Source organism: Hypanus sabinus, chromosome 24 (genome assembly GCF_030144855.1).
Source record: "Hypanus sabinus isolate sHypSab1 chromosome 24, sHypSab1.hap1, whole genome shotgun sequence".
Lineage (NCBI taxonomy): Eukaryota > Metazoa > Chordata > Chondrichthyes > Myliobatiformes > Dasyatidae > Hypanus > Hypanus sabinus.
In genome coordinates, this window is record NC_082729.1 from 12,203,690 (window position 1) to 12,224,328 (window position 20,639).

The 20,639-nt window shown below is 46.5% G+C and overlaps 1 protein-coding gene across 1 annotated transcript; it reads left to right on the forward strand.

Annotated features, from left to right (window-relative positions):
- The first annotated feature begins 738 nt into the window (after positions 1 to 738).
- On the forward strand, positions 739 to 19,091 carry LOC132380461 (dynein light chain Tctex-type 1). The gene is made up of 5 exons (XM_059949272.1): positions 739 to 1,189; positions 2,653 to 2,694; positions 2,786 to 2,909; positions 10,272 to 10,349; positions 18,872 to 19,091. The coding sequence occupies exons 1-5, from the start codon at positions 1,163 to 1,165 to the stop codon at positions 18,940 to 18,942; spliced, it is 342 nt and encodes a 113-aa protein (XP_059805255.1). The 5' UTR covers positions 739 to 1,162; the 3' UTR covers positions 18,943 to 19,091.
- The last annotated feature ends 1,548 nt before the right edge of the window (positions 19,092 to 20,639 follow it).

Here is a 20,639-nt window from a genome sequence, read left to right on the forward strand (position 1 = left end):
CCATATCCTGCCTGTATATGGAGTGGGTATCTCTCCATACCTGGATGTATATGGGGTGCGTATCTATCCGTACTGGCTGTATATGGGGTGGGTATCTCTCAGTAACTACCTGTATATGGGGTGGGTATCTCTCCGTACCTGTCTCTATATGGGGTGGGTATCTCTCCATATCCTGCCTGTATATGGGGTGGGTATCTCTCCATACCTGGCTGTACATGGTGTGGTTGTCTCTCAGAACCTGCCTGTATATGGAATGGTATCTCACCATACCCTGCTTGTATATGGGGTGGGTATCTCTCCATACCCTGCTTGTATGTGTGGTGACTATCTCTCCGTACCCTGCCTGTATATGGGTGGGTATCTCTCCGTACCCTGTCTGTAGATGGGTGGGTATCTCTTCGTATCCTGTCTGTATATGGGTGGGTATCTCTGCATATCACTCCATACCCTGCTTGTATATGGGGTGGTAACTCTCCGTACCCTGACTGTACATGGGGTGGGTATCTCTCCGTACCCTGTCTGTAGATGGGTGGGTATCTCTCCATACCCTGCTTGTTTGTGTGTCTGCCGACATTCCTGTCGAAAACACCGTTGTCTCTGTTCCCACCACCATCCCTGGCAGCTCGATCCAAGCCCCTGCCACCGTGTAAACTGTAAACACAAGAAGTTCTGCCGGTGCTGGCGATCTTCAGCAAAGCGAAGCGGGAGCTCAGCAGGTCAGCCAGAGTTGGGGAGGAACAACCCATCGACGTTCCGGGCCGAGCCCCCCCAGGACAGGAACGTCCTCTGTGTTAACAGAACTCTGCATAAAATACTCATCTTAAACTTCCCCCCCCTCACTTCAAAGTTTTGCGCTATATTATTCGGCATTTCCACCCGGGTGGTGGGGGAAATCTCCATCTATGTATGCCTGTCAGGTCGCCCCCCTCCGCCGCAGAGTCCTAGCCTTTTGTCTGTCATGGCACATTGTTTGATAAGGTCCCTCCTTCAGCTCGGTTAAGTGCAGGATGATACGTTTTTTCACTCCCGAATCCCCCCACCGCCAACAGGTTGCGGCCCGACGGCCCCGCTCTGGCCGGGAGGAGTCGGCGGACCCCCTCCCCCCGTCCTTAGCGATCCGGTTTGTTGTGACAACGGCGGCGGCTCCCGGGCAGGACCAGCTATGGATGACTTTCAGCAGGCGGAGGAGGTAAAGAAACAGAAAAAAAAGATTTATAATGTGTGTGTGTGTGTTTTTTTCCCCATGGAACTTTAACGCGTGTCGGCCTCGGAGCACAAAGGCTGCTTTTTAGAGGGAGGGAGAGAGGGACGGGCGTTGTTCCGGGGCGATCCGCTTCGTCCGGCCCGGGCTGAAATACCGCGGGGGCAACCGGCGGGACTGGCTCCACGGTGAGAGGAGGGGGGAAGTACTTTTATCGTCTCCGCAAAATTACTCCCTTCTTGGGATTGGAGCGGCGGCGGTGGGGATTGAACTTGCGCCCGGGCCTCCGCCGCCCTGTTCCGTGCGATAATACGGTCTTTGTGTTCTCCTCGGGTAGGCAGACCCTCGAGGGTGATGGTGACCCGGACGGGAGAGCAGGCTGATGGGGATGGTCAGTCATGGCCCGCACCCTTTCACACCCACAATGGCTGCTTTGTTAAGTCTCTCAACCCCATTCTTTTGTGTTCTCCCTGTAACCGGACTAACCCAGAACTTGCCAACCTCCATGCGGGGCGGGGGGCTGGGGGCTTGCTGTCAGACAGCAGGCCAGATTCAAGTAATGCTCCTTCCCTTTGAACAAACCGCAAAACCCAAATCACTACAGATTTTAGCAAAACCTGGGACCTCCTTGCACTAACAAGGACATTCCTTTTGCTCCAGGTATGTTTTCTTGTGGGAGAAAAAAAGAGCTTTTAAGTTTTGCTTCTGAATACTGCTTACATGATGGGCCTGTTTCAAAGTAAATTTTTAAAATCCAACTGCATATATGTCACCATATACAGATTGAGATTCATTTTCTTCCAGGCATACTCAATAAATCCATAGAATAATTAGCATGATAGAATTTTCTGGAAGTTTTTCTTTCCGCCTGTGCAAACATGGACCTATGAGCATACTCCGCTTTGACATCGTCCATGCTGATCTGAGCTAGTCACCTTTGCCCGCCTTTGGGTTCATGTCCCTCTAAACCAGGGGTTCCCAACCCGGGGTCCGTGAACTTGGATGGGAAACTCTTTAGCCAGAGTGTGTGCATCTGCGGAGGCCAAGCTGTTGGGCATATTCAAAGTGGAGGCTGATGACGAGCAAGATTTTCAAGATACGAGAAGGCAGGGGACTGGGGTTGGGAGGGAAAAATAAATAAGCCATGATGAAATGGCAGAGCAGACCTGATGGGCTGAATGGCCTATGTTGCATGGAGAGTTGGGGCTCACCTCACCTTTAACGTCCACATTGACGGGAATGGATAATAAAACGCCTTCCTGTACCTTCTCAAGGTTGTAAAACAATGACCTTCATTGTACGTTGAGATGTGCACCTTCACGGTGGTACAAATGTTCCTGTACAGCAAGCATCGCAGTGGAGGGGTCTGCGCCCCCAAAAAGAGGATTCGCATTGTTCCCAAACTCATTAAACGTGCATTGTGATAATCCGTTTCATTTCCCATTTTCCAGGCTGCCTTTGTTGTTGATGATGTGAGCACTATCATCAAAGAGGTGAGTGTTTCGATTCTATTTCTGAGTCGCTTTTTCCACGCGCGGCTGGTGCTTCACGGTTGGCTGATGGTTTCCCGGTTGGTACCTCCAGGCAGTGGAAAACACCGTTGGAGGGAATGCCTACCAACACAACAAAGTGAACCAGTGGACAGCCTCCGTGGTAGAGCAGTGTCTGATCCAGCTCACCAAATTGGCCAAGCCTTTTAAATACATCGGTGAGTTTTCATTTTCTCTCTCTTGGTTTGTGGACATATTTCCAAGTCGGGATGGTAAGAGGCGTTTTTTAGAATTTTATTCCAACAGTATAGCTCCTTTGGCCCATCCTATTGTGCCAACCCTTTAACCAAGATGGATCTAACCCTTCGCTCCCACATCATCATTACGTGCCATATTGTATGACAAGGGTGATCGTGGTCTTCTATCTGTGGTTCTTATTCTTTACTCTATCCATCACCATGATTGTTCTCGGCAATTTTTTTTCCTACAGAAGCAGCTTGCCATTGCTGCCTTCTGGACAAGACAGGTGACCCCAGCCATGATCAACACCCTTCAGAGATTGTCTGTCTGGTGTCAGTGGTCACATCACCAGGACTTGCGATCTGCACCAGCTGCTCGTACGACCATCCACTACCTGCTCCCGTGGCTTCATCTGACCCTGATCTGGGGGCTATGCAAATACTACCCCTTGCCCAAGGGTGACCTGCAGGCTATCGGAGGGAAGGGGCACCTTACCTTTGGTGGTGTATCTCCACCCCGCCAACTGTCCCACCCATATGGTTCCCCTATTTTTCTTTCTCCCATTAGCCTATCTATGAGTCTGTCTTTAATGTATATGGCTCTACCAATACCACTGGCACTGCATTCTAAGCACTTACCAACCTCTGTGTACAAAACCCACTTCTGACAACACCCCTGTACTCTCCTCCAAATTTTGCCCCTCATATTAGCCATTTCTGCTGTGGGAAAGAGTCTCTGGCTGTCCACTCTATCTATGCCTCTTATCATCTCGTACACCTCTATCAGGTCACTTCCTATCCCCCACCCCCTTACTCCAGAGAAAAGCCCCAGCTTGCTCAACTTACCCTCATAAGACATGCTCTGTTATCCAGGCAGCATTCTGGTAAATCTCCTCTTCACCCTTTCTAAAGCTTCCACATCCTTCCTATAATGAGACGACCAGAACCAAACTCGAAACTCCAAGTGTGGTCTGACCAGAGTTTTATAGAGCTGCACCGTTATCATGAACTCAGACTCTGGACTAATGAAGACAATACACCAGGTGCCTTCTTAACCACCCCCTTGACTTGTGCAGCCACATTGAGGAATCTATGGATGTGCACCCCAAGATTTCTCTGTTCCTCCACAATGCTAAGAATTCTGCCGTTAACTTTGAAGGAAAGCTTATGGGGACATCATCTTGCCCATGTTGTTTTGCCCTCCTTGGTGTTAGAGGTCCCGGATAATGTGAGGCACTGTTGAAGAAGTCATAGCGGGTTGCTCCAATGCCTTGTGTAACAGGTAATCTCTACCTCCATACCGTTCCTGGTGGTTGAGGTGTCAACCTCCCAACATTGTTAACAGTGTATACGTGTGGGAAAGCGGGTTCCATCAAACTCCTGCCATCTGTTCAGAAGATCCTTGTGAGGTATAGCCAATCACCACAATTTCTTTGATCTTTGATTCTAGTCAGGCTAACACTCTATACGTTGTTGATGATTACATAGAAACCCTACAGGGCAATACAGGCCCTTTGGCCCACCATGCTGTACCGAACATGTACTTAATTTAGAAATTACCTCAGGTATAGAAATATAGATAGTACTCTCAAATTTGATGATTACTAATTACTACCATTTAGAACATAGAACAGTACAGCACAGGAATAGGCCATTCAGCCCACAATGTTGTGCTGAACCAGTCAAATTAGCAACACACACAAAATGCTGGTGGAACACAGCGGGCCAGGCAGCATCTATAGGGAGAAGCGCTGTCGACGTTTCGGGCCGAGACCCTTCATCAGGACTAACCGAAAGGAAAGATAGTAAGAGATTTGAAAGTAGTGGGGGGAGGGGGAAATGCGAAATGATAGAAGACCGGAGGGGGTGGGATGAAGTTAAGAGCTGGAAAGGTGATTGGCGAAAGTGATACAGAGCTGGAGAAGGGAAAGGATCATGGGACGGGAGGCCTCGGGAGAAAGAAAGTGGGGGGGGAGCACCAGAGGGAGATGGAGAAAGGGCAAACAACTAAATATGTCAGGGATGGGGTAAGAGGGGAGGAGGGGCATTAACGGAAGTTAGAGAAGTCAATGTTCATGCCATCAGGTTGGAGGCTACCCAGCCGGTATATAAGGTGTTGTTCCTCCAACCTGAGTTTGGATTCATTTTGACAAATTAGCAACCAAGTGGCCCAACCAGACTAATCCCTTCTGCCTACACAAGGTCCATATCCCTCCATTTTCCTCTTTCATGTGCCTGTCTGAACGTGTCTTAAAAGTCCCAAACATATCTGCCTCTACCACCACCCCAGACACCAACATTAGCCCCTCATATCCCCCTTGAACAACCCCTCTCACCTTTAATGCGTGACCTCTGGTATTAGATATCTCAACCCTGGGAAACAGATACTCTCTGTCCACTCTTATCTCTGCCTCTCATAAACCTCTACCAGATCTCCCCTCAGCCTCTGGCGCTCCAGGATTGTCAAACCTCTCGTTATAGCCCATGCTTTCCAGTCCAGGTAGCATTCTCCTCCGCACTCTCTCCAAAGCCTTGACATCTTTCCTATAATGGGATGACCAGAGGTGTATTCAATACTCCAGATGCAGCCTAACTAGAATTTTATAAAACTGCAAGATATCTTCCTGACTTTTGAATTCAAATCCTGGACTAATACAGGCAAGCTTTCCCTTTGCCCCCTTAACCACCCTATCAAACCGCGTAGCCACTTTCAGAGAGCTATGAACCTGGGCCTCAAGATCCATCTGCTCCTCAGTGTTGCTAAGGGTCTTGCCTGGATTGGAGTCACCAATGCCCTTGAGCAGAAAAGGCTACAAAAAGTAGTAGATATAGCCCAGTCCATTATTGATAAAGCCCTCCCACCATTGAGCACATCTATGCGGAGTGCTGTTACAGAAAAGCAACATCAATGACCCCCATCACCCAGGCCATGGTCTCTTCGCACTGCTGCTATCAGTACGAAGGTACAGGAGCCTCAGGACCCACACCACCAGGTTCAGGAACAGTTATCACCCCTCAACCATTGGGCTTCATGAACAAGAGAGGATAACTTCACTCACCTCATCACCGATCTGTTCCCACAAGCTATGGAGTCACTTTCAAGGACTCTGCATTTCATGTTTTTGATAGTTATTGTTTATTTATTAATATTATCACTTTTTTTTCCTTTTTGTACATATATTTTCCGTTTGTTGTCTTTTGCACGTTGGTTCTGTCCTGCTAAGTGCAACTTTTCATTGATTATATTCTGTTTTTTTGTATTTTCTGTGAATGCTTTCAAGAAAATGAATCTCAGGGTTGTACAAGATGATGAACTCACTTTGAATTTACGTTGAACTTTGAACCAACTTTCATATCATTTGCAAACTTACTAACCCATCTCATCTACATTTTCATCGAGGTCGTCAGAAACAGCAGACGTCCCAGTACGGAACCCTGTGGGACAACACTAATCATAGGCCTCCAGCTAGAATAAATCCCTTTGACCACCACCCTGTCTTCTATGAACAATTTAATTTGTACAAGGCAAAAGAGTATCAGAGGGGTAGTAGCTCTGATCTCATCTCTATGTTGATTCAAATTATTTACTTGAGATCGTTTAATGGTATGGGGTGGCAGGGTCTACCAAAAGAGGTGTAAGGCACTCCCGCAGGTCACCCTTGGGCAAGGTGTCACACCTGCTCAGCCCCTGATCAGGGTCACATGAAGCCATGGGAGCAGGTGGCTGATGGTCGTCTGAGCATCTGGTGCAGATCACAAATCCTGGTGATGTGACCACTGACCCCAGGCAGACAATCTCTGAAGGGTATTGACAATGGCTGGGAGTCACCTGTCTTGTAAAGATACCAACAAGAGAAAATCTACAGACGCTGGAAACCCGAGCAACACACTCAAAAGGCTGGAGGAGCTCAGCAGGCCAGGCAGCATAGATGGAAAAGAGTACAGCTGACGTTTCGGAATGAGACCCACCACCAGGACTGGAAAAGAAGGGGGAATAAGTCGTCAATGTTCCGGGAGTCCTGATGAAAGCCTGTTGATTTTGTTGTGGTTTCTTGAAATAACCAGGAGACGCAGAAGGTTCTTCGAGAAGTTTAAGCCTTTATTTGCAAACAAAAGCTGAGACAATTAATGAGCGTGTCACTAATTGTCCGCCGAGCCCTAGTTCACAGTATTCTTTATAGTAATTTCTTATCTTAGTTGTATTAGCATACGCCATCTCCTATCTCAGTTACATTAGCATACCCTCGTCTCCTATCTCAGTTACGTTAGCATACCCTCGTCTCCTATCTCAATTACGTTAGCATACCCCATCTCCTATCTCAGTCACATTAGCATACCCTCGTCTCCTATCTCAGTTACATTAGCATACCCCATCTCCTATCTCAGTTACGTTAGCATACCCTGTCTCCTATCTCAGTTACGTTAGCATACCCTCATTTCCTATCTCAGTTACATTAGCATACCCGTCTCCTATCTCAGTCACGTTAGCATACCCCATCTCCTATCTCAGTTACGTTAGCATACCCCGTCTCCTATCTCAGTTACGTTAGCATACCCTCATCTCCTATCTCAGTTACGTTAGCATACCCTCATCTCCTATCTCAATTACGTTAGCATACCCCATCTCCTATCTCAGTCACATTAGCATACCCTCGTCTCCTATCTCAGTTACATTAGCATACCCCATCTCCTATCTCAGTTACGTTAGCATACCCTGTCTCCTATCTCAGTTACGTTAGCATACCCTCATTTCCTATCTCAGTTACATTAGCATACCCGTCTCCTATCTCAGTCACGTTAGCATACCCCATCTCCTATCTCAGTTACGTTAGCATACCCCGTCTCCTATCTCAGTTACGTTAGCATACCCTCATCTCCTATCTCAGTTACGTTAGCATACCCTCATCTCCTATCTCAATTACGTTAGCATACCCCATCTCCTATCTCAGTCACATTAGCATACCCTCGTCTCCTATCTCAGTTACATTAGCAAACCCCATCTCCTATCTCAGTTACGTTAGCATACCCTGTCTCCTATCTCAGTTACATTAGCATACCCGTCTCCTATCTCAGTCACGTTAGCATACCCCATCTCCTATCTCAGTTATGTTAGCATACCCCGTCTCCTATCTCAGTTACGTTAGCATACCCTCATCTCCTATCTCAGTTACATTAGCATACCCATCTCCTATCTCAGTCACGTTAGCATACTCCGTCTCGTATCTCAGTTACGTTAGCATACCCCGTCTCCTATCTCAGTTACATTAGCATACCCTCGTCTCCTATCTCAATTACATTAGCATACCCTCGTCTCCTATCTCAGTTACATTAGCATACCCTCGTCTCCTATCTCAGTTGCGTTAGCATACCCTCGTCTCCTATCTCAGTTACGTTAGCATACCCCATCTCCTATCTCAGTCATATTAGCATACCCCGTCTCCTATCTCAGTTACGTTAGCATACCCCATCTCCTATCTCAGTCATATTAGCATACGCCGTCTCCTATCTCAGTGACATTAGCATACGCTGTCTCCTATCTCAGTTACGTTAGCATATGCCGTCTCCTATCTCAGTTACGTTAGCATACGCCGTCTCCTATCTCAGTTACGTTAGCATACCCCGTCTCCTATCTCAGTTGTGTTAGCATACCCTCGTCTCCTATCTCAGTTGCGTTAGCATACCTTCGTCTCCTATCTCAGTTATGTTAGCATACCCTCGTCTCCTATCTCAGTTGCGTTAGCATACCCTCGTCTCCTATCTCAGTTATGTTAGCATACCCTCGTCTCCTACCTCAGTTACGTTAGCATACCCTCGTCTCTTATCTCAGTTACGTTAGCATACCCTCGTCTCCTATCTCAGTCACATTAGCATACTCTATCCGCTTGCAACGCTTATCACCAGCACATTAGCTTCTCGATTCGCCACCAATATTTCTGCTCAGTAGCCCATGCTTGCACTGGTCTACTCCCTGGAACACGTGTCCCCCTTCCCGGCCTTGACTGGTCCCCATACCATCACACCACTCCATGATCCCGTCTACCACTGTTATCTCTACATGCTTACTTTCACTGTTAGCTACATTCTTAAGGCACTGATGTGTTCAATAGTACAGAGACAATACAGAGATTACATTCTGGCTAATAAGTTGGATACATAGTAAATATAAGGCTGGTTTTTCACTGTTAGCTACTTTCTCAAGGCACTGATGTGTTCAATAGTACAGAGACAATACAGAGATTACATTCTGGCTAATAAGTTGGATACATAGTAAATATAAGGCTGGTTTTTCACTGTTAGCTACTTTCTCAAGGCACTGATGTGTTCAATAGTACAGAGACAATACAGAGATTACATTCTGGCTAATAAGTTGGATACATAGTAAATATAAGGCTGGTTACATAGTTTTGGTTACACAGCAATCAATGCAACTTTATTCTCCAATAAGTTCCAACAGCATTTTGTCTGAGTTGTGAAGACACTGCCCAGAAGAAGGCAATGGAAAACCATTTCTGTAAAAACATATGCCAAGAACAATCGTGGACAGACCATGATTGTCCTCATCATACGGCACGTCACATAATGACGATGTCATACGAAATGGCGCATAATGATGATGATGAGTTAAACAGTTCAATCTTTTCATCCAATGTAAATTTTCTGGATGTTCTTTCTTTGTTTTAACCAGCAGCTGAATTCTCTCCCATCCCAAAGCCTTAGACCCTTACTTTGGCTTTCAAACTATTCAATGCTTGACATTGACCGTTTTGAAGGCCCAACTTTAAGGAATTTAAAAACAGACCTTTTGATTGTAGCAAAATATCTGACCTTGGTGGAATCACCAGCTGTCCTTCCCACTGTACGCTTTGATGTATCTCTGATAAACAAGTGAATCTGACACACTGCCTTCAATAAGTCAAAACATGATGTCAGTATAAGCTCAGAGTAGTTACAACAGGAACCATAGCGTAACGCTGTTATAGCGCCAGTGACCCAGGTTCAATTCCTGGTGCTGTCTGTAAGGAGTTTGCACATTCTCCCCGTGAATGAGTGGGTTTCCTCCCACAGTCCAAAGACCTACTGGTCGGTAGGTTAATTTGTCGTTGTAAATTGTCCCGTGATTAGGCTAGGGTTAAATCAGGGGATACTATTCCACACAGTACCTCAAAATATAAATGCATTCCTGAAATCGATAAAACTTCATTGATTTGAAACAGGCTGTGATTTTTCTCTGTCCCCAGATAATGCCTGACTGGCTGAGCATTTCACGCGTCGCTTTAATTCCCGATTGTCCATGACTGCAGCGGTTTCTGTCATTCACTATTCTTCTCTTTCCAATTTCAGTGACCTGTGTTATTATGCAGAAGAATGGAGCCGGGCTGCACACTGCCAGCTCCTGCTTCTGGGACAATTCCATTGACGGTAAGGAAGACTGAAGTGCCTTTGCTGTTGGCGATCTGTGCACGGAACAACGTGTGGGCGTGCTGACGGTTCAGTACCAACTTGCAGGTCGCTTTGAGCTCTGCGGCACGTTTATGAGAAGCCCCTGCTACACTTTAAACTAAATTTATAACCTGCTGAACATGCTTTTTCAATTAGTGCTGGACTTTGGCCAATGACAATGCAAGGCAGCATCCTGACAGATGTAGTGTTTAGCGTAACGTTTTACAGCGCCAGTGATCCGGGTTTAGTTCCCACCGTTGCCTGTAAGACACTTGTCTGTTCACCCCATGTCTATGTGGATTATGTCCGGGTGCTCCAGTTTAGTATCACCAACATAGTTGTGAAATTTGTTGTCTTTGTGGCAGCAATACAATGCAATACATGATGATAGGAAAAAAACTGAATTACAATAAGAGTATACATTAAATAGTTAAACTACATAAGTAATGTGAAAAATAGAAATAAAAAAAGTAGTCAGGTAGTTTTCATGGGCTCAAACTCCAGAGGGGAAGAAACTGTTCCTGAATCATTGAATGTGTGCCTTCAGGCTCCTGTACCTCCTTCCTGATGGTAGCAATGAGAACAGGACATGTCCTGGGTGGTGGGGGTCCTTAATGATGGACGCCGCCTTTTTGAGGCACCACTCCTTGAAGATGTCCTGGATACTACAGAGGCCAGTGCCCATGTTAACTGACTAAGTTGACTCTCTGCAGCTTATTTTGATCCTGTGCAGTAGTGCACCTCTCTCCATGCCAGATGGTGATGCAGCCAGTTACAAGGCCACATTCCAAATAGGTATGGGCTAGGGTTGGTTACCTATGGGCAAGCTACGTTGGCGTTGGACTGTGTGATGGTTGCTGACGCAAGATAGAAATGTGCGTGTGTTAAATAAAAGGTAATCTCTCCAATCAGGGATTCTTAGGCTGGGGTGGGGGGGGGTCTATCAACAGATTCCAGGGGGTCCTTGATTTGACGGGGAAAAAATTTACATCTTAATTTTACTAATCTCTAACTGAAAGCACATATACTGTATTACTATAATCACAAATTAGTTTTAAAAAATAATTTGATAACTTTCACAATATAATCTGTTTCTTTAGTAATCCTCTATATTTTATTTTCAATATTTAAATACTTTATTTCCAGAAGAGTCCATAGGCTTCTTTGGACTGCCAAAGGGATCCAAGGTGTAAAAAAGGTTAAGAACTTCAGTTTTCGACAGGCAGTGGGAGACGGATTGATAAGAGTTGACCCCAGTGTAGGAGGTTACTGATGAAGTATTAACCAAAGGAAGACTTTGCTGCTTCTCAGGACCTGGACCTTGACGAGAATAAGCATTAATATTCAGCCACCACAGTTGCATTATGCTTTGCCCAGAACTTTGGAATTGGTAAACTTCTATTTAATTGTCACGCATACTGAGGTCGAGTGGAAAAGCATCGTCGTGCATGTATGCAGATAGATCGTTACAAACGCAAGCACACTGAGGGAAGGATGGACACCAGGGTGCGGCGTAAAGTGTTCCAGAGAGAGTGCAGTGCAGGCAGGTGGGAGGGCCGTGGCCAGGTAGATTGTGAGGTCAAGGGTCAATCTTATCAGACACGAACGCTTGTTTAAGAGTCTGCTAATAGTGGGAAGCTGTCCTTGGGCCTGGAGGTGCATTCTGTTAAAAGCTTGAAGACCATCCAGTGGGAGCAACTGTGCTCCACTTGAACAAGATATCCAAAAGACCCTCCCTCCCTCTCTCACCCTCACAACCATGTCCACTCGTCTTTGTTACCCTCTATTACATCATTACGTGCCGTGTCCACTTGCCCTTGTAACCCTCTATTACATCATTACGTGCTGTGTCCACTCACCCTTGTAACCCTCTATTACATCATTACGTGCTGTGTCCACTCGTCCTTGTAACCCTCTATTACATCATTACGTGCTGTGTCCACTCGTCCTTGTAACCCTCTATTACATCATTACGTGCCGTGTCCACTTGCCCTTGTAACCCTCTATTACATCATTACGTGCTGTGTCCACTCACCCTTGTAACCCTCTATTACATCATTACGTGCCGTGTCCACTCGTCCTTGTAACCCTCTATTACATCATTACGTGCTGTGTCCACTCACCCTTGTAACCCTCTATTACATCATTACGTGCTGTGTCCACTCGTCCTTGTAACCCTCTATTACATCATTACGTGCTGTGTACACTTGCCCTTGTAACCCTCTATTACATCATTACGTGCTGTGTACACTTGCCCTTGTAACCCTCTATTACATCATTACGTGCCGTGTCCACTCATCTTTGTTACCCTCTATTACATCATTAGGTGTCATGTCCACTTGCCCTTGTAACCCTCTATTACATCATTACGTGCTGTGTCCACTCACCTTTGTTACCCTCTATTACATCATTTCATGCCGTGTCCACTCACCTTTGTTACCCTCTATTACATCATTACATGCCGTGTCCACTCACCTTTGTAACCCTCTATTACATCATTACGTGCCATGTCCACTCACCCTTGTAACCCTCTATTACATCATTACGTGCCGTGTCCACTCACCCTTGTAACCCTCTATTACATCATTTCATGCCGTGTCCACTCACCTTTGTTACCCTCTATTACATCATTACATGCTGTGTCCACTCGCCCTTGTAACCCTCTATTACATCATTTCATGCCGTGTCCACTCACCTTTGTTACCCTCTATTACATCATTACATGCCGTGTCCACTCACCCTTGTAACCCTCTATTACATCATTACATGCCGTGTCCACTCTCCTTTGTTACCCCCATTACATCATTACATGCCGTGTCCACTCACCTTTGTTACCCTCTATTACATCATTACGTGCTGTGTCCACTTGCCCTTGTAACCCTCTATTACATCATTACGTGCCGTGTCCACTTGCCCTTGTAACCCTCTATTACATCATTACGTGCCGTGTCCACTCGCCCTTGTAACCCTCTATTACATCATTACGTGCCGTGTCCACTCGCCCTTGTAACCCTCTATTACATCATTACGTGCCATGTCCACTTGCCCTTGTAACCCTCTATTACATCATTACATGCCGTGTCCACTCGCCCTTGTAACCCTCTATTACATCATTACGTGCCATGTCCACTTGCCCTTGTAACCCTCTATTACATCATTACATGCCGTGTCCACTTGCCCTTGTAACCCTCTATTACATCATTACGTGCTGTGTCCACTTGCCCTTGTAACCCTCTATTACATCATTACATGCCGTGTCCACTCGCCCTTGTGACCCTCTATTACAGCAGCAGCTCGCCAATACAGATCCACCATGGGCAGCCTGTTCCGAATTGTCATTCTCTGCGGTGGTGAGGCACAGCAGAGTGCTGCTTAATGCCAAATCATATTGGAGGCATAGAGTACTGCAGTGCAGAGACATGCCCTTTGGCCCATCTAGTCCACGCAGAAGTGTTACTGTCCCGAGTCCCATCGACGCACAGCGTTCCGACCCACTCCCATTCACATAGAAACACAAACTGCTCCTAAATGCTGCAAACCAACCTGCATCCACCACTTCCAGTGGCAGCTCATTCCACACCTTTCACCCTTAACCTATGACCTGCATCTGTCGTAGCAACAACCTTGCACTCAACCTTCCTGAGACCAAGGAGCTGGTTGTCTTCAGAAAGGGTAAGGAGTTGAACACACACCAATCCTCATACAGGGATCAGGAGTGGAGTGAGTGAGCAGTTTCATGTTCCTGGGTTTCAGTATCTCTGAGGATCTCACCCGGACCCAACACATCACTGCAGCTACAAAGGCTATATTTATTAGGAGTTTGAAGTGATTTGGTTGTCACCTGAAACACTCGAAAACTTCTACAGATGTACCACGAAGAGCATTCTGACAGGCTGCATCACTATCTTTCCTTTCGGTTAGTCCTGACGAAGGGTCTCGGCCCAAAACGTCGACAGCGCTTCTCCCTGTAGATGCTGCCTGGCCTGCTGTGTTCCACCAGCGTTTTGTGTGTGTTGTAGGCTGCATCACTGTCTGGTATGTTCGGGGGGGGGGGGGGGAGGTGGTGGTGAGGTGGCTACTGCACAGGATTGAAGCAAGCTGCAGAGAGTTGTAAAATCCTCAGCTCCATCATGGGCACCAACCTCCGTAGTATCCAGGACAACTTCAAGGAGCGATGCCTCAGAAAGGTGGCATTCCATCATTAAGAACCCCCATCACCCAGGACATTCCCTCTTCTCATTGCTACCATCAGGGAGGAGGTACAGAAGCCTGAAGACACACACTCAGTGATTCAGGGACAGCTTCTTCCCCTCTGCCATCTGATTTCTAATGGATGTTGCACCCATGAACAATACCTCACTACTTTTTCAAAAATTTCTGTTTTTGCACTACTTATTTTAAGTTAATTATTTAATATACGTATCTTTAATTCAGTTATTTTCTATATTTATCACGTATTGCGTTTTACTGTTGCCGCAATGTGAAGAAATTTCACTAGATATGCCGGTGATATTAAACCTGATTCTGATTCTGACCTCTAGTTCAAATCTCACCCAACCTCAATGAAAAAAAAATCTTTTTTTTTGCATTCTATACCCTAATAATTTTGTATGCCTATTTCAATCAGATACTGTTCCGGATGCAGGTCTCCCTTGGGCAAGGTGTGGTACCTGCTTAGACCCCTCCCCACTAATCAGGGTCACGGGAGCAGGTGGAGGACGGTCGTACGAGCAGCCAGTGTATATCACAAGTCCTGGTTACCTGACCACTGACACCAGGCAGACAATCTCTGTGAAGAGTATTGATAATGGCCGGGGTCACCCGTCTTGTCAAGGCTCACTGCCCAGAAGAAGGCAGTGGCAAACCGCTTCTGTAGAAAAATTTGCCGAGAGCAATCATGGTCAAGAGACCATGATCACCCACGTCATATGACTGGGTACATGATGATGGAAATGACCCCTAATAACTTTGTAAACTTAGTTGTATCACACCCACCCTGCCTTGCTCCAGTAGGGTGCACTGTCAGATCATTAGGACTCGGAGTCTGGTTGCTTTATTGGTTCCTCGCCAGCTCCAGATTGTAGAGATACGCACTATTCCATCTAACCCAACATCGTCTGGATGTGCGACAAAGCCCTTCACTAAACGGTGTAGAAGTGGGGGCTTCAGAGATTGACTGACTGTAGCCAATCACACACACACACACACACACACACACACACACACACACACACACACACACACACACACACACACACACACACACACACACACACACACACACACACACACACACACACACACACGAGTCCCGCCTGCCTCGTCAGTAAAACCTTTGCCTTTCGAGATACAGTCAAGATTTGAGGTTGAAGTTTGCTTGTCAATTGTCTGTCGAAACATACAGTGAAATGTGTCGAGCAAACATGAGGAAATCTGCAGATGCTGGAAATTCAAACAACAACACACACAAAATGCTGGTGGATCACAGCAGGCCAGGCAGCATCTATAGGAGAAATACTGTCTCAGCCCGAAATGTCGACAGTGCTTCTCCTTATAGATGCTGCCTGGCCTGCTGTGTTCCACCAGCATTTCCTGTGTGTTGTTGAGTGAAATGTATTGCTTGTGTTAACAACCAACATGCCCAAGGATTTGATGGGGGCACCCACTGCCAACATAGTGTGTGCCCACAAGGCTCAGCAGAACAGATCAAGCCCCGAAACAACAGTGGCAGAAACGGGCCCGGTTCTCCCCTCCCCCACGCACATACACTTGAAGACCATCAGGTGGAGCGGGGCCCACAGACGCCGGACTTCGAGCTCCCGGAACGAGTCTGCAGAGTTTCGCAGACCCCTCTCTGGCCGGTGGGCCTCGACCTCCGCACTGCGGCTCAAGGGAGGTCACAGCTCTGCGCCATCTTGGAGAAGTAGATCGCAGATGCAGGCAGATGGGATTGGGGCAGGTGGGCAAGTGTATAGTAGGTCAAATAACCTGTCTTGCTGCAATGTAGCACTGTGACTGCAGGGCATTCCTATCTTCCTGACTGCTGAAGTAGTCATTATGCCTGAAACACAACACCAGAGCACGGGCAGGCTCTGATCATGTTCTTCAGTTGTTGGCAGATAAACGCCTGCCAGGAAAAACTCCCCAGCAGTCCTCCAGTCAGGGCCTGGGTTTCAAGTTTCAGCTGAAATTGTGGCACTCCCTTCTCACTCAAATGGAATTATCATTACGCGCAGCTCCATAAACACAAGAAATTCTGCAGATGCTGGAATCTTGGGGAACAAACACAAAATGCAGGATTAACTCAGCAGGTCAGGAGGAGTCGTCGTCTTCTGTATCTGGTGCTCCCAGCAGAGCCCGCTCAACATCGGTGCTGAGCGAAAGAGATCGGGGGACCACTTTGCTAAGTACCTTCGCTCTGTCTGCAACAGACGGGATCTCTGGTGGCCAATAGAGATTTTATCTCTACTTCCAATTCCCATTCCAACATGTACTGCCACAAGAAGATCACTCTCAGACTGGAGGAATACCTCATTTTCCGTCTGGGTAACCTCCAACCTGATGGCACGAGCATCGGTTTCTCCAATTTCTCCCCTCCCACTTTTTTCTTTTTCTGGCTCCCCCTTTTACCCCTTCTCTTCCCCTCAACCTGCCTATCACCTCCCTCTGGTGCCCCTCTTCCTTTTTCCCCATGCTCCATTGTCCCCTCCTATCAGATTCCTTCTTCTCAAGCCCTTGACCTTTATCACCATTCATCCCTCAGCTTCTCACTTCACCCCCTCCTCACCTTGAACTTCTTCCTCCCCCTCTCATTCTGGCTTCTGCCCCCTTCCTTTGCAGTCCTGATGAAGGGTCTCTGCCCGAAATGTCCGCTGTTTATCCCCCTCCATAGACACTGCCTGGCTTGCCACATTCCTCCAACGTTTTGTGTGTGTTACTGATGGTTTGCTCTCCAGTGAGAGAGTCCACATTGAACATTTGAGGAGGCTGCCAGCTGAACACCTTACGTCAAAGGGTGACAGAGCAAAGAAAATAAACATCCTAGTGAAGTTTATTGTCATTTCGACCATAAACTGCTGGTCCAGTACACAGTAAAAACGAAACAACGTTCCTCCCGGACCCTGGTGCTACATGAAACAACACAAAACTACACTCGACTATGTGAAACAGCACAAGGCTACACTAGACTATGTAAAACAACATAAAAAACTACACTAGACTACAGACCTGCACAGGACTACATAACGTGCACAAAACAGTGCAGGGCAGTACAATAATTAATAAGACAATAGGCACAGTAGAGGACAAATTACAATATAATAATAAATGATGTAGTTGTCAGTCTAGACTCTGGGTATTGAGGAGTCTGATGGCTTGGGGGAAGAAACTGCTGCACAGTCCGGTCGTGAGAGCCCGAATGCTTCGGTGCCTTTTGCCAGATGGCAGGAGGGAGAAGAGTTTGTATGAGGGGTGCAGGGGAGGTCCTTCACAATACTGTTAGCTTTGTGGGTGCAGCGTGTGGTGTAAATGTCTGTAATAGCGGGAAGAGCGGGATGATCTTCTCAGCTGACCTCACTATCCGCTGCAGGATCTTGCGATCCGAGATGGTACAATTCCTGAACCAGGCAGTGATGCAGCTGCTCAGGATGCTCTCAATACAACCCCTGTAGAATGTGATGAGGATGGGGGGAGGGGGGGCGGGGGGAGATAGACTTTCCTCAGACTTCGCAGAAAGTAGAGACGCTGCTGGGCTTTCTTTGCTATGGAGCTGGTATTGAGGGACCAGGTGAGACACACACCTACAGAAACAAGAAAATTTTCAGAGCCTGGACTGACACCTTACTGCCCTATTGTCTTGTTTATTATTTATTGTAATGCCTGCACTGTTTTGTGCACCTTTTACAGTCCTGGGTAGGTCTGTAGTCTAGTGTAGTTTTTTTCTGTTTTTTTACGTAGTCCAGTCTAGTCTTTGTACTGTGTCATGTAACACCATGGTCCTGAAAAAACGTCTCATTTGTACTATGTACTGTACCAGCAGTTATGATCGAAATGACAATAAAAGTGACTTGATTTGACTTGAGATGCTGGAAATCCGAGCCACACACACAATCCATGCTGGAGGAACTCAGCAGGCCAGGCAGCATCTATGGGAAAAAGTACAGTTAACATTTTGGCCCTAAAGGTCGACTGTTTACACTTTTCCATAGATGCTGCCTGGCCCGTTGAGTTCCTCTAGCATTGTGTGTGCTGCTTGGAATTCCAGCATCAGCGGATTTTCTCTTTCTTATGATTGAATTACTGTTCTGGGAAGTCTCTTCCAGGGACGCCTACCCTGAAGAAGTTTAAATCTTCCCTTCGATGGGAGTTAAGTGAAACCCTCTCTCACTGCTCCCCCTCAGTGTTCCCGACTGCCATCCTACAGGAAGCAGTTTTGAAGCCAATGTGGATCTTTTGTTCTTCAATTTGTCATGTGCTCCACTGACTGCTGTTCTCATTTTTAGGAAGTTGCACCGTCCGGTGGGAGAACAAGACCATGTACTGCATCGTTAGCATCTTTGGCCTTGGTATCTAGAACTGGCTTCAGCAACACTCCATGTCACGTGTGGACCACTTCCAAAACTATTTTCAGAATTTTCTTCCCAGTGTCCTATTAAATGATCTCAGTCAAACACTTTGTTGAAGTGGAAAACACAATTATCATATAAAGTGGATGTAACTTAATGACTTAGTGGAAATCATTGTCATACACTTATTACACTACTTTTAAAAAACATTATTGGGAAATATTACGTGATGTGCACAGGCTTGTGGTCACCCTGCTATAGGAAGGATGTTGTTAAAATGGAGATAATGCAGAAAATCTTACAAGGTGTTACCAGGATTCGGGGGTTAGAGTTATACAGCACTGTGCTGAAGTCTTAGGCACGTAGGTTTATAGCTAGGGTGACTGAGACTTTTGTACAGTGCTGTATTCATCAATGTGGAGCAAGGAATGAGTTTGTAAATCTAGAGGGGCAAAGGTGGTTTTGAATAGTGCCACGGGAGGAGTGACAGGTGGGGTGGGGTGGGGGGAGGTGGCGGCACGTGTACAGACACACCCAGCCCTGAGACACCAGGCAAGGCCATTTGATTCCAAACAGTTGGTTTATTGATCATTTCAGAAAGTCTCTCTGGTGCTTCCCTCTCCCTCCCCTTTTCCCAACCACGATTCCCCTCTTCCTGCCCCCTTCCCCCTCTCACTCCACAATAGAGACCCATATCAGTATCATAAAACTTGGAGTTTTAGTTTTGTAGCAGTACTGTGCATAATAGTTAGGCACCCTCATTATATGTATGTGCCTAAGGCTTTTGCACAGTACTGTGGGGAGAGGTGAACACCCAAGAACTTTATTCCTTAGAATGTAGGAGTGTAGGATCTCAGAAGTGTACAAAATCCTGATGGGCACAGATAGGGTTAATGAAGATAGTCTTTTTCCCCAAAGTTCAAAGTAAATATCAAATTCTACATATGTCACTATCTACTACTATGAAATTTGCTTTCTTGTGGGCATTCACAGTAGAACATACAAATACACAACAGAATCAATGAAAAACTACAAAAACTGACAAGAAACCAAAGTGCAAAAGACAAATTGTGCAGATACAAAAACAAAACAAAAATAATAAATAAATACTGAACTAGTTGTTAAAACTAACCATAGTGAGAGGGGAAAGGGTAGGAACTGGAGGAATAACTTTTATTCCCACACAGAAGATGGTACATGTGGCATTTTATTTTTATTGGGAGATCCAGCACATCAACAGGCCTTTCCAGCCCAATGTGTTCACGCCATCCAATCAGACCCATGTGACTGATGAACCGTACATCTTTGGAATGTGGGAGGACACCAGATATGGAGGGAATCCGCACGATCACAGGGACTCTCCACAGACAGCAGTGGAATTGAACCCAGTTCGCTGGTGGTGTAATACCATTACCATAAGGTATAGGAGCAGTCAGGCCATTTGGCCCATTGAGTCTGCTCCACCATTTCATCACGACTGATCCATTTTCCCTCTCAACCCTAATGTCCTGCCTTCTCCCCGTATCCCTTCATGCCCTGACCAATCAAGAATACATCAACATCTGCCTTAACGATACCCAATGATTTGGCCTCCACAGCCACCTGAGGCAACAAATTCCACAGATTCACCACCCTCTGGCTAAAGAAGTACCTCCCCTCCATCATTGGAAACATGCTCTCCATATCCACTCTAATGAGGCCTTTC

Excerpts from the sequence above, each read along its gene's own strand:
- LOC132380461 (XM_059949272.1), top strand. The coding sequence starts at position 1,163 with ATGGATGACTTTCAGCAGGCGGAGGAG. Across the intron at positions 1,190-2,652 it reads ACTTTCAGCAGGCGGAGGAG|GCTGCCTTTGTTGTTGATGA; the intron begins GTAAAGAAACAG and ends CCCATTTTCCAG. Across the intron at positions 10,350-18,871 it reads CTGGGACAATTCCATTGACG|GAAGTTGCACCGTCCGGTGG; the intron begins GTAAGGAAGACT and ends TCTCATTTTTAG.